General features: G+C 41.9%; 1 protein-coding gene and 1 long non-coding RNA gene across 2 annotated transcripts in view; one reads left to right on the top strand and one right to left on the bottom strand.

The window, feature by feature from the left end:
- MIB1 (MIB E3 ubiquitin protein ligase 1) overlaps positions 1–5,336 on the bottom strand; it is a 119,028-nt gene extending 113,692 nt beyond the window's left edge. Inside the window, exon 1 of the mRNA XM_059893667.1 lies at positions 4,278–5,336. Coding sequence (XP_059749650.1) covers positions 4,278–4,506 — 229 coding nt within the window. The 5' untranslated portion in view covers positions 4,507–5,336. The remainder of the gene's footprint in view (positions 1–4,277) is intronic.
- On the top strand, positions 4,910–8,723 carry LOC132347276 (uncharacterized). Its single transcript, XR_009497157.1, has 2 exons — positions 4,910–5,535; positions 8,479–8,723. It is a non-coding gene; the product is annotated as an uncharacterized LOC132347276 (long non-coding RNA).
- The last annotated feature ends 6,221 nt before the right edge of the window (positions 8,724–14,944 follow it).

The following is a 14,944-nucleotide window of genomic DNA, read 5'->3' as shown; positions in this document are numbered from 1 at the left end:
AAATACATATATTAGAAAGCTGTTTTGGGACTTCCCTGGTGGCACAGTGGTTAAGAATCCGCCTGCCAATGCAGGGGACTCGGGTTTGAGCCCTGGCCCAGGAAGATCCCACATGCCGCGGAGCAACTAAGCCTATGCATCCCAACGACTGAGCCTGCGCTCTAGAGCCTGCAAGCCACAACTACTGAGCCCGGGTGCCACAACTACTGAAGCCCGCGCACCTAGAGCCCATGCTCCACAACAAGAGAAGCCACCGCAATAAGCCCGTGCACCGCAACGAAGAGTAGCCCCCCTCTCGTGGAAACTAGAGACAACCTGCACACAGCAACTAGGACCCAACACAGCCAAAATAAATAAAATAAAATAAATAAATTTTTTAAAAAGAGTAGTTAAAAAAAGAAGAAGAGTAGTTTTGTTTTTTTTTTTTAAAAAGAAAGCTGTTTCATGTTCCTTTATTTCCTCCCCTTCTTCCTGCCCAATGTCAGTCTCCAAAATTGAAGACATATATTACTGACAAACAATGAAGGCTTGGAATCAGCTGAGGGGAAAAGGAAACAACAAAGAGCCTGGACATCTCAAAAGACAAGCAGTCACTTAGCATCCTGCTATTCAAAGTGTGTCCATGAGCCAGCATCATCTCCATCACCTGGGCGCTTTTAAACTACTCTTGCTGAATCCCATACCTACTGAATGAGAATGTCTATTTTAAAGGTTCCCAGTTAATCTGCATGCTTACTGTCTGTCTGAGAAGTACTGACAGAGGGATGACTATTTCTTGAGATCTTCAAGTTGATTTCTTGAGGTCCTCAGTTCAACCAAGCCTCAATTTACAAGGAGTATTAAAACTAGATGGACTTTCATTACTTAAAACATTGTTTTAGCAGATGAAGATAAAAAGGAAAAAACATTTTACATATTTAAAATAGATAGGATCTATAGGAAAATCAAGTTTTCCTTCCAGATGCCATTAGTAAAAAACCTCTCACAAAATCTCATCCTTTCCAGGTCTGGCATCCTATTCCCCAAACATTGTTCACACAAGTCCTGTTTTTTCCTAAGACTCTGTCCCCTGATAACACTCTTTTCTCCTGTAGTTCTAGAAACAGATCAGAAGAGAAACAGGAGGCCTCAGAAAGGCAACGCTGAGGGTTATTAATCCATTTCACTTTTTATCCAGGGTCAGCACTTCTAGACTTTCAATTGAATTGGGGATTCTCCCCAAATCCTATAAAATCAGTACCTAAATGATAAAAGGTCAACTATACCTACTTGATTACAGACTTCACAAAATTAACTCAAAACTAATTCACCAATAACATATATATTTTCACGAACTTCTTGCTCACTACAAATTAACCAAATACATCTGGATACAAGATAGAAGTTATATCATTCAAATATACACTAAATGCTCCTCTTCTCAAGATTTGACTATCCTAGGCCATAAATTCAAATTTATCATGTGTCACCTGAAAGAAAAAAAATAACAAAGCTTCTGTGCCAAAATGTTACAGACCCCACATAAAACCCTCAGACAAAATCTCCAACACACAGTATAGAAATATCAGAAAGATTCAAAATGACTCAACCATTCCAGAATCCTTAATTCTCAGGAAAGTTTCACAGAATTTTATTTTAAAAGCTACCCATTCCTTAATTCCGAAACAGACTGCAATAAATTTTCTGTTCACATAATGTGGGTAACAAGTAAGGAACAAAGAATGAATAACCAAAGGCAATCTCAGTTGTCCTGGTAAATATTACAAGACTTTTTAAAACTAACTATGAAATTTAAGAATACAAAAGGCATAAAAATATAACACACACCTATGTACCACCACCCAGTTTAAGACATAAAATTTACCCAAAAAATTACTACACTCCACTTCCTTCAGTGTAAAGATATCCACTCCCTTGAACTTGGCATTTATTATTATTTTTTGGTATACTTTTACCACATATGCACATATCCCCAAACCAATGAGTACCAACCCGCAGCAATCATACCTGGCAATGTCTGAAAAATGTTGGGTTATCATAACTGCAACCAGTGGGTAGAGACCAGGGATGCTGCCACAGTGCACAGGACAGCCCCCTCCAGCAAAGAATTATCTAATCAGTCCAAAACAGCAATAGTGCCAAAACTGAGAAACCCTGTCCTAAACAACAAACAGTACTGTTCTACATTTTAACATACCATACGTTTTCTTTTTAAAGAAACTTTACTTTCTTGCTTTATTTGCTTAAAATTAATTTTCTCCAGAAGTGTTTTTAAAATGTTTGCTAACAGAATCAGATGAACAAGATGAATTGATACATACCAACAAATTAAATAATGTGTACAATTATCCTGTAAAGTAAACTAAGATTTTTAAACCTCTGAAAAATACCTGTTTTTACATAAGATAATGAAACTATTTACACGACAGATATACTCCATACTAGAAAACATACAGACAACATGAATATCCCTTCAAAAATTGCTGTAGTACAGGATCTGTTACACTTTACCTTTACCCTGTAAAGATATTTAAAATTCCCCATAAACCTACAATTACTGATCCCAAGATGCATCCAAATTATTGAGCTCAAACTTTAGCTTTAGCTAGCAGGATAAAATTTTTAAGAGTGCGCAGAAACAGGAATATGCCCCACACAGTGTTGTAGGAGGATAAATTGGTAAAATGTCTTCGCAAGGCATTTAGTCAACATCTCTCAAAATATTAAATATGTGCACTCTTTGATGCAGCAATTCCACTTCCAAAGTACTCAGTACTCATGCACAGGATATATGTACAAGGATTCATTCAATGCATCACTGTAATAAGAAAACCTGAAAGAATACAAATGCCCATCAACAAAGCACTGGTTAAATAAATTACTGCATCCAATCACTGTAATATTATGCAGCTGTGAAAGAATAAGGCCGACATCTATGTGCTAACATGGAACAATCACTAATAGGTACTATTAAGTTAAGAAGCAAAAGTACAGAAAAGAATATAGTAGTTTATTACCACTGGGCCTTAAAAGGGTTGCAGATTTACAATACGTTAATACATATGCTTGCAATGAGTATTCTGCAAGAACACACAAGAAACTGATAACAATGGTGGCCCCTTTTTGTACCGTGTTGGTCCTGCACATAAATCCTCTGCAATGTTTAAAAAGCCAGCAAAGAAACACAATTTTATGAATTATCTATTCAAAAACTGAATTGCCTTGTGTTAATTTCCTTTTTATTGGTGCTAACAATAACTATGTACCCATTTCAGGATTTGTTAGGTTCTGCCGAACTCAATCATAAAGCTTTAAAAATAGCTTATTTAAGCATTCCGAAAATTATCAAATTTTAAATTTGAAACTATTTCCTACTGAACAGAGTACCAAGGATAAATCTATGTGAAAATGAATTCGATTAAATTATTTTGAGAGCAAGCTTTCAGTTTATCATATTATATAAAAATTCTAGAGTCAATAACAAACAGTTCCCTGAAATTTGGTGAATCAAGAAGGACACTGACTCATTGCTGTGTTAATGGATAAGTCTCTGACATAACCTTACAAATGAACTGAGATGTTAAAAGATATCAGGCGTCCCCTATACCTATCTTCCACTTGAAAAGAATATTTAACACAAAGAAAGGGTTCAACAGCTAAGGCTGTTTTTCCCTCTATTGGTATAAAGATACACAACGAAACAATTAAAATGAAAAATCATTCCACAGGGTACTAAGTAGCAGCATTCAGCTACTGAACTCCAAGTCTTTCTATGTGTTAGATGAGGAGGAAAAAAGGGTATCGCAACAAATCCGAGGTACCAATGGCCCCTCGGCAATTGTAACCGGTCAACTAAACACCATATGGCAAGGCAAGCCTCCCTTCAGACACTGATCACTCGGTGGCTGATTAATTTCAATGGCTTATTAGACAGGCCTCTCCAGACCCCTTCCCTAGAGGAGGAGGAGGAGGGGAAGTGTCTGCGGTCTTCCCGGTGCTTTGTGCCTTCCAGGCTTGAAAGCATCCCCGTGACGGTGCAGCCATCATTTCCCTTGGGGATGGGACGGAGGGAAGAGAAGAGGGCTCTTTTTTGCAAGTTTTTGTTTACCAGGTATTGAACCTAAAATTCCCTTTGGCTCCTTCTCCGCTTCCTCCAGCCAGGCGCTGCACGATAGGCGTTCCACCGCGGGCTTCTCCCAGGCCGCCCGACGCCCCCGCACCCCGCCTCGCCCCTGCCCCCACGCGCGCAGGCCCCGGGCCAGGTGGCCGCCGCTTACCCGTGGGCGCGCTGTCCAGGATACGCAGGTCGTAGGCCCCGGAGCAGCGGTAGTTGGCGGCGGTGCCGTTGTCCCACACCACCACCACCTCCTCGGGGCTCTCGAAGCTCCGGACCGTGCCCACATGGCCCTCGCCGCCGTCCTGCTTCCCCCACTTCCAGTCCGGGCCGCGCACCACTCGGGCCCCGACCCCTTCCACCATCACCCGGTTATTCCTGGAGTTACTCATCGGGGCCCGAGCGGTGGGCTCTGCCGCCGCCGCCGCCGCCGCCGGGGGACCCGTGAGGGAGTTGGGCCCGGGCCGGACTCTCGGCGCCGGCGGGGGCGGCAGCGAGCCCCGGGGGACGTGAGAATAACTCACGGGGGCGGCGGCGCGGTCCCCGCCGAGCCCACAGCCGCTCCCCAGCCGTCGCCGCCGCCGCCGCGCCCCCCGCTCGGACTGGAGGCCGGACTGCAGCAGCTCCGAGGCGGCGGCGGCGGGCGGGCAGAGAGGAGGGGGCCGTGGGCGGGGACTCCCCCGCTTCCTCCGGGCTCCCCGGCCGGGCTACAGCGACGGCCGCCAGGAGACCACGCTCTCCCCCGACCGGGAGCGCGGGGCGCACAGGGGGCCGGGGGAGGTTAGCCCCGGGGAGACGGCGCGGGCGGCGGGGAGCAAGCTTAACTGCCGGCCTATTTTCTCCCCCGGGCCCTCGCTCCGGGGTGGACGCCCGAGCGCCGGCGCCGCCTCCTCCCCCGTGGGCAGTGATGGTACCTGCCGGCGTCCGGCGAGCGCCCGGGCCCAGGGGCCCCCTTCTCTCTGCCCACGCGCACGCCGCCGCGCTCCGCCCAGCAACAGAGTCCCCGCCGGGCGAGAGCGGTGCCACATCCGGGTACTGGCGCACCGAAGGCCGCAGCAGCACGTTCTCTGAGGGATTAGGAGAGGGCTCCTCAGTAACAGTACGGTGGAAGGGTTTTGGAGAGTTGCGCGACTGGAGAAAGAAAGCAGAGGAAAATCGCTCCCTAAGCGCCTCACCAAGGCCCTGTGAGGGTGCGCATGCGCACGTCCTGTAAACGCTAAGGGGCAGACGCCCAGCCCCAGTCTGAGACGATGGAGGGGCGGTTCCCTGGAGTTGTTGCGGACCGGTTGTGCCGCGCGTCCCATTGGCTGTGAGGGAAGGGGCGGGGCAAGGAAGTGCGTCTGGCTGATTTTGAGGTGAGACTGGAGGCAGTGAGGATCTGGATGTGGTCTGGGCTGCTGAGACCGGGTACCTCTGGTGAGGTCAGTCTTTCATCAAGTTCTAGCGTACCTGGATGTACTAAGTGTGAATCTGGGATTACATAACGTTTTAGTCTTTTTGTTTTTAATTTTTATTAGAGTATAGTTGATTTACAATGTTGTGTTAATTTCAGGTGTACAGCAAAGTGAATCTATTATACATACACATATATCTACTCTTTTTTAGATTCTTTTCCCATATAGGCCATTACAGAGCATTGAGTAGAGCTTCCTGTACTATAACAGTAGGTCCTTATTAGTTATCTATTTTATATATAGTAGTGTGTTTATGTAGTTTTCTTTTTTAACGGGGTGGGGAATAGGACAGATTATGACATAGATTAAGGGCAACCTGTATTTCTGTATACGTACATTGAAAGTATTTCAGACCACAGTGGGTAATTAGTGACGTGTTTCTAAACTGAGCAGAATGTTACTGAATGATGTGTGTCTTGCCTTTATGTGGAGTCAGGGTGGTAAGTAGATTCCAAACAGCACAAGCTCCTGGGAGAGACTTCACAAGCATATTGCCCATTTTAACATCTTGCGCATCCATTACATAATTCGGCCCCCAGTCACAGAAACACAACAAAATAAGAGGACTGTAAGAGTGGTTTCTGGCTGCCATTACTTAAAAAACATCATGGTGCGTAGGATTTAAAATCATTGGTTCACAGCCCACACGGATGCATTGTTAGCATACTATTGCTTCTCCTGAGAGTCAAGGGAACAAGGAATACTCCAGCAGGATTGAATAATCAAGTGGAAAGAAAGAGGGTGTTAAAGAGTAACCAGTGGGGGAAAAAAAAAGAGTAACCAGTGAATAATTATGTAGTGAAATAAATGTTCTTAATTTTTCATGTCAGTGAAACAGGAAAATACCAATATGGAATCCCAAAGGCCAAACAGAGCTTATTTTAGAAACTAAGCAGTTAAAATATTTGTTCAAAATAAGCAGCCAAATATGTAGTCTATTTCAAAGCATTTTCATCCTGGAAGTGTTAAATGTGCTATTCTTTCTCTGCCAACTCTTTCTTTTCTCTCTGGGTTCTTTTCTGGTTTCCTTCTTTTCTTGTTCACCAGTTAAACTGATCACATGCATTAATAAGTTGATAAAAGATTTTTAGAAAAAAATATAGCCACTGCACAAGTTATACTGTGGTTGACTTTGTAAAGTAAGCTAACTCGAGGAAAGGCCAACTGAGATGATAAGACAATAGTGCAACCTTGCATTTTACATCAAACCCAGTCTATTGATAATGGCTTTCCATATGTTTGATTGTGTTTATCTCACCCAGGAGTTTTATACTTATGAAGACATCATCTCATATTTAGACAGGCTTTTATTCTCAATACCAGAGATTTGTTATAATAACTTTGAATTTCATTTGTCCTTAAAATGGAAAAGGATCTTAAGAGGTGATCTAGCCCAGTGGTTTTCTTTTCTTTTCTTCCCCCATCCCTTCCCCGCCGCTTGACAAATCCTCTGTTCTTACCCTGACCTATAACGGGAGCTAGGCGCTCTAGATGAAGCAATTCAGGAATTCCCCAACGGTCCAGCAATATAGCAAGGCTGGTACCTGCCTGTAGTCTTCCCTTCCTCCTGCCTTTGCAGGGGCTCTGCAGAAACTCATCAAAACCTCTGGAGTACCACTGAGCACAATTAATCAAATTAACCTAATCCACATATTTGATAAGAAGAAAATGAGGCCAGCACTGATTAAGTAACTTGTCCAGGATTTCAGAGGAAGTTAAGAAAAAAGCAAAAACTATAACCCATATAACACTGGATGAATTTCTGTATATTAAACACTCTCTTATCCATCCATCCCCTTATTAAATACATTGTGAATTTATAACAGTATCATGTTGCTAAGACTATTTCAAGGCCCTTAAATTAATTCAGTTTGCCAATGGTCTCTAAATATTTTTGATCATACATCCTTTCAGTACAAAATTTTTGAACATGTACTTCCAATATGTGTACTTATTAATGTATAACTTATATATGTATTAGCATGTTAAGTGTTATATAACATACTCAAAAATGGAAATTACAAGAGGATAAGATACCAAAGAAATAGGAAAGTTTTCATACTTTCTTCCTTCACTCCAATAGATCATCTTCTGCATCCCTGGATGTTTAAATTAGTATTCTCCAAAGCAGACACACCACAACAACAAGCTCATAGTTACAGAAAATAGATTGGTGGTTGCCAGAGGCAGTGATTGGAGGGTGGGTGAATTGGGTGAAGGAGGTCAAAGGTACATACTTCCAGTTATAAAATAAATAAGTCATGGGGATGTAATGTACAGCATGACAACTATAGTTAGTAATACCATATTGTGTATTTGAAAGTTGCTACAAGAATAGATCTCAAAAGTGCTCATCACAAGAAAAAAAAATTCTGTAATTATGTGTGGTGACAGATGTTAACTTATTTTGATGATCATTTTGCAATATATACAAATATCAAATCACTAAGTTGTACACCTGAAACTAATATAAGGTTGTATGTCACTTATACCTCAATAAAAAAAGTAGTCTGGGAAATGAGAAGGAGGAAAATAATTGGTCTTATGCATAAAAAGTGTTGCACAGGACTTCCCTGGTGGTGCAGTGGTTAAGAATCCGCCCTCCAATGCAGAGGACTCGGGTTCGATCCCTGGTCAGGGAACTAGGTCCCACATGCATGCCACAACTAAGGAGCACACATGCCACAACTAAGACCTGGTGCAACCAAGATAAATTAAATAAATAAAAATGAAAAATAAATAAGTTTAAAAAAAAAAAGTGTTGCACATTGAATTACGTCCTCCAAAAAGATAAACCCTGATACCTATGAATATGACCTTACTTGAAAAAAGAGTGTTCGTAGATGTAATCAAGTTAAGATCATACTGGAGTAGAGTGGGCCCTGAATCCAATGACTGGTGTCCTTACAGGGGAAGGGAAAAGGAGATTTGGACACACAGACATATGGGGACGAAGGCCATGTGACAACCGAGGCAGAGATTGGAGTGATGCTCCTGTAAGACAAGAATGCCAAGGATTGCCAGCAACCAGGAATAAGCAAGGAACGATCCTTCCCTGCTGCCTTCAAAGAGAGAGCACAGCCCTGACAACACCTTGATTTTGGATTTCTAGGCTCCAGAACTGTGAAAAAATAAATGTCTGTTGTTTTAATCCACGAAGTTTGTGATAATTTCTTACAGCAGCACTTGGAAACTAATACAACAAGAAAGGAAGAAAATAAGCATAGCTGTTACTGTCCTCATTTCTGTTACTGCTCACAATACCATAGTTGATATTTATAACTCCCTCTTTCCATTACACAGCCCACATTTCCTTTTCGCTCTGCCAGCATGTCAGCTGACTGTAGTCCCATACCTGGCAGGTGGTCCAAATCTTCATTTTTGAAGGACTTCACTCAGTTCTTAGTGGGTTGTTGTACTGTGATAATTAATTTTATGTGTCGACTAGACTGGGCCACAGGGTACCCAAACATTTGATCAGACGTTATTCTGGGTGTATCTGTGAGTGTATGTGTGTCCGGATGAGACTAACATTTGAATCAGCAGACTGAGTAAAGCAGATTTCCCTCCCTAATATGGGTGGGCCTCTTTTAAACAATTGAAGACCTAAATAGAACAAAACGTCTGAATAAGAGGGAACTTCTCCTGCCTTACTACTTGAGCTGGGGCATTGGGTTTTTTTCTGGCCTTGGACTCAGCCCAAAACATCAACTCTTCTTGGGTTTTGAGTCTGTGGACTTTTAGACTGGACCTTACACCTGTCATCAGCTTTCCTAGTACTCAAGCCTTTGGACTCAGACTTCATGCATTAGCTCTCGTACATCTCCAGCTTACCAACTGAAGATCTTTGGACTCCTCAGCCTCCATAATCCATGAACCAATTCCTTATAGTAAGTCTCTTCATTATATATAAAGATGTGTCTACTTATATATTATCATACATTAATAGTATATTTTATATATTTGTATATATTATATATATGAAGATGTGTGTGTATACATGTGTACATCCTATTGGTTCTGTTTTTCTGGAGAACCCTAACTAATACATGTAGTCTACCATTAAGTTTTACTAGAACATAAATGAACTATTCCAAAATGTACCCCCAAAGAATCTCTAGATTCCAAACACTGTCCTTTCTTAACCTTTTCGGTAGCAAGAATCCCATTTCCACTCAATAATTGGGACCCATCCCTCAGTCAGTACAGTTAACTCTCTTCTCTGCTTGTTGGTTTAGTGGTTTGAAAAACCCAAAATGTTCAAGTGTCAGTCTCAACCTCCAATTCAGTGGAAATATTTTGGTATCCTCTGGTGGAAACACTCCTCACTTGGGAAATAAGTTCTTATAACCAGTAAAACACACAGGTGTAGGAATAGGAATCAAAACATTTTTCCAGGTGGTTATCTACCAGTGTAAGAATGAAAAGAGCCATGTCAACCCCTTGATTCCTGAACCTATTGACTATGACTATGGGAGCACCATCTATTGGTCACATGTTCAAAGCACATATCTCAGTTGGTGTTCCATGGTCAGGCATTTAGTTTCAACCACAACCTAGAAGAAAGCAGGAGCTATTTCTCAAAGGGAGAATACTTATTGCAAGAAGAGGGCATAATTTTGAACTAAACCCTAGAGTTTTGCACTGGGATTATACTATCAACATCTGACGGAGGATTCATATTGTATGACAGCCTGTCACAGATATGTAACATATGGGCCTTGCTGGGTCATATGACCCACATGACAGAGCAGCTTGCCCTGCAGGGTGGGCCTGCTTCAGAGTTTTCTCTTCTTTTAGGAACTACTCAAAACTGGCTTATACAAAGCAATATAAACGTGATATATCTTGTCTCTAAAATACAAAAAGGCTCAAGTGTTTTTACCTCTTTCTTAGCAGCTAAAGGTACAATTTGCCTTTTATTTTACAGAGGATATTCTGATATGCCCCAGACCACTGGTCTCCTGGCAACTTTATCAAAGTGATAGGATCTAAATTTTCCTAGATTATCTGCCATCCACTGGTATTCATGTGTCTTACTAAGGCATCTAGGGTTCTTGACACTTCTGGCCCACCAAGTCAAATCAATATAATGTCATCACTGTAATGGACCAGCATGATGTTCTGTGGGATGGTAAGGGAATCAAGGTCTCTACAAACTAGATTATGACAGAGAGCAGTAGACTTTACATAGCCCTGAGGAAAGACATTGAAGATGTGCAGCTGCTCCTGTTAGATGAAAGCAGTATGTTTGTGATGATGCCTGTCGAATTGTACTGAGAACAAAGCACTTTGTAGATCAGCAATAGCTGGAGCTACACATTGATATGCTCCATTAGAGAGACCACACCTAAAAACAGTAGCTACAGTTGAGTCACCACCTGATTAAGTTTGTAATAATACACAAGAGCCATCTTCCTTTGCAGGCTAAAGAGCAACTTAAATGGTGGGGTGGTGGTGATAGGAATCACTCTCCCTGCATTTTTCAAGTCTTTGATGGTTGCACTAATCTCTGCAACTCCCTAGGGATGTAATTTGCTTTTGGTTTATTGTTTTGATAAAGAAGGGCAGTTACAGGACTTCCATTTGGACTTTCTTACTATTATGTTTCCCTCCATAGATGAGGGAGCCAATATGCATATTCTTCCAGTTGCCAAGTATGTCTCTTCCAACTACGCATTCAGGAACTAGGGAACTAACCATAGTTAGTCCCCTGAAATCATTGTACAGTGTGCTCGAGCCAAAACTGGATTAACCACGTGACCTCCGTAAGCTACCACTCTGACCAATGGATTCCAGTGGCTACTTGGGTGCCCACAAGGATTGGCATACTCATAACCAGAATATAGAAATTCCTAAAAGAGAAATTTCCCTTTCCCTAGTGCCCATTCACTCTGGAAAACGGCTGCTGGTTTTGGGGGGCGGGGAGAAAAAAAGGAAGGAGAGTTATAGGATAAATTTTTGGCTGTGTCACAGGGCTTTCTCAAGAAGACCCAACCTCTTCTCTATTCAAGAACCTGTGAAATGGCATATATCCACACACTGGATGAAAGGCCATGGCTCTTCACTGTGGTGACTCAGGTCTATGCCTACCAGAGCTAGAATCTTTCTGATTGTATAGATCTAAAAGTATTTAAGTGAGGTGCCCATCTATTTAATTCACTGTGATTAATAGCCACCACCATGGAGCTATGTGAATTAAAGCATTCTGACTGCCACTCTGGTCCTATTGGCCCATCTTAGTAACTGCGTTCACCTAGTCTCTGGTGGTTAAGCACTGACACCTGGCCTGTTACTGTGGCTTGAAATCAAGGAACCTATTTAAATGGTGAAATCTCCCACCATCAACCCTGACCTATAGATGGCAGACATCAGTGAGCTTTTTAAAGACGCTACTGATCCTAACTAATACATGTAGTCTACCATTAAGTTTTACTAGAACATAAATGAACTATTCCAAATATTCCAATGCATTTCTCAACGTCTTAGTGAAAAGAGTGTCCTCTGGAACAATTTTTCCTGCTTCTGAAGCTTTTGGGTTCCTTCCTTGAAATTATACCAGGGAAGTTTTGGCCTCTCACCCTACTGAAAATAAGCCACCATTATCAACCAATCTGCTGCTTGAACTACACATTGTATCTGAAAACTCTGGAAAGTGCTCCCATGTTAAATTCATCCCAGTCCAATGTTAAGTTCTGCTTTTTGTTTTTTGTCATGCACTTGGAGAATCCATTCCCTATATATTCTCAGGTCTCTGACAATATAAATTTGAAAAATCTTGCAATTTGTGGGGGGGGTGGGGTGGGGATGGCGCTCATGATCTTTCTTCTCCCAAGTCAGAGGACGAACTACTTCAGATGAATTCACTACAGGGTCTTCAATAAATAGAAAGCTAGTCTCCTGAGACATGGGGAAAAGGAGTATTTTGGTTGGCAAAGAAAGCTCAGAGGAATGAAATGCACACAGCCACTTGGATGGATCTCAAAGGCATTATCACAAAGGATTACATACTGCATAATTCCATGTATATAACATTCTTAAAGTGACAAAGTTATAGAGAACAGATCAATAGTTCCCAGGGGTTAGAGCTGAGGGAAGGGTATGACTATTGGGGGCAGCACAAGGGTTTCTTTGTGGTGATGGAACAGTTCTGAATCCTGACTGTGGTGATAGTTACTTGAATCCACACATACGATAAAATTTCATAGAACTGTACACTCAAAAAAAAAAAAAGGAGGGCATGTAAAAACGGGCAAAATCTGAATAAAGCCTACATCTGAGTTAATAATACTGTATCACTGTCAGTTTCCTACTTTTTACAAGGTACTATGTTTATGTAAGATATTATCATTGGAGGAAACAGCAAAGGGTACACAGGAATTCTATACTATTTTTGCAACTTATTATGAGTCTTAAGCTTTTAAAATAAGTAGAAAGAAAAAGAGAAAGTAAGAAAGAGAAAAAGAAAGGAAGGAAGGAAGGAAGAAAAAAGGAAAGAAAGAAAGGAAGGAAGAAAGGAAGGAAGAAAGAAAGGAAGGAAGAATCTAAGGGGGACATGAGGGTTCAAGTTTCTCAGATTTGTCTGAATCCAAATGCCTTCATTCTAAGTCTCAGAGTCCCAATCTATGCCCACAGAAGGGATTCTGGGTACTCAATGATACTGCACTGATGAGTTAACCAACCTTGGTACTTCCTTGCTTTTCTGCTTCTAGACTTCTTTTATATGAAAACAAAAATATCCTTCTTGTTTAAGTTGTTTTTAGATCCTTCTTGTTTAGTTGTTTTTGTAACTTGAAGCTGAAAGCAGTCCTAACTAATTCAAGTTCTTGACTCATAATTAGATATAATACTTTAAAATTTTACTCTCTAGTGATTTCCATCCTCTTCCTTCCTAAAATTATTTTTTCTAAACAATCAAAACAATGTTATATTAGTTGGACCTTTTTATTTCAAAAGACAGAAAATTCAACTCAAATTGGCTTAACCAAAAGAGGAAATCTCTTAGATCATATAACTGAAAGAAAAAAAGAAAAAGAAGTTCCAGTTTAATGCGTGTTTTGGCTTAGGAGCTCAAACGACATCTTTAGGATTCAGGTTTTCTCCAGTTCTCATTTCTGCCTTTCCTTTTCTTGGCTTCCTTTATAGTCAAAGTGGTCTCAAGCTCCTGGCTTCATTCATCCTTACTGCTAGAAGTTCTAGAAGAAAAGAGGTTCCCCGCCCCCTCCCAACACTCTCAGCAAAAGTCTCCTTGTGAGACAGTGACTCTGAATGGAAAGTGTACCTATCCCTGAATCAAACTCTGAGGTCATGATAGGCCTAGGTTTCATGTCACTCTTAAGTTAGATGGGGTGTCAGCTCTACCCAAAGCAGTTGGTCTAGCAGTAGAAGCAAGGATACCAGTGCCAAAGAAAGTGGAATAAATGCTCGAGAAAAAAAAAATGTTTTGGAAAATGAATACTAATGAGTACATTGGAACATATCGTGCAATGCTTAAGCTGAAATTGTTTGAATTCTGAAACAGATTCAGAGGAAATCATCTGACATTTTAGACAGTGTCAACCTTTGAATAGAAACAATGTGGTAGAATGAAATGAGCACTGAAATGAAGAGACTGGTTCTAGCTAACGCTGAGGCTTGCCAGCTCTGTGAACCTCAGCAAATCACCTAACTTCTCGGATCCCAGTTACTTCACCTGTAAGATAAAGGCATTAATAATATTTGTACATATAATGGTTCTTGGTTCATTTTTTTTAACATATCCCGACATGCTTAGGTTTGAGAAGTGCCAAAGTTTGGTGTCTAAGGAGTCACTGCAAGCACTTCTGTGGCCAAACTTGTCAGAAACGCAAGCCTATAGGGGCCATAATCTTTGACGTGCGCGCCATGCCGGCTCTTGAAGGCACTCCGCTCAGAAGTAGGGACGGTATCGGCCCCCACACACCTGTTGCCTTTCAGAATCCGTCTCTGGGAGCTGAGGCACACTTGCGTCATCCCCCCATCTCCTCTGATCCCAGCCAACAAACAGCGCTTCTTTTCTTTTGTCCTTCCAACCGTGAGAACTTGATATGTAATGTAATAAGACTCTTGTGAAATCTTAGATTTTTTTTTAAATTAATTAATTTATTTATTTTTGGCTGTGTTGGGTCTTCATTGCTGCGCACGGGCTTTCTCTAGTTGTGACGAACGGGGTCTACTCTTCATTGCCGTGCGCGGGCTTCTCATTGCGGTGGCTTCTCTTGTGGCAGAGTACGGGCTCTAGGCGTGTGGGCTTCAGTGGTTGTGGCACGTGGGCTTGGTAGTTGCAGCTCGCGGGCTCTAGAGTGCAGGCTCAGTAGTTGTGGCACACGGGCTTAGTTGCTCCGCGGCATGTGGGATC

Source organism: Balaenoptera ricei, chromosome 14 (genome assembly GCF_028023285.1).
Source record: "Balaenoptera ricei isolate mBalRic1 chromosome 14, mBalRic1.hap2, whole genome shotgun sequence".
Taxonomy (NCBI): Eukaryota; Metazoa; Chordata; class Mammalia; order Artiodactyla; family Balaenopteridae; genus Balaenoptera; species Balaenoptera ricei.
Note: the sequence above shows the minus strand (reverse complement) of the source record. Positions and strands in the feature narration are given on the sequence as shown.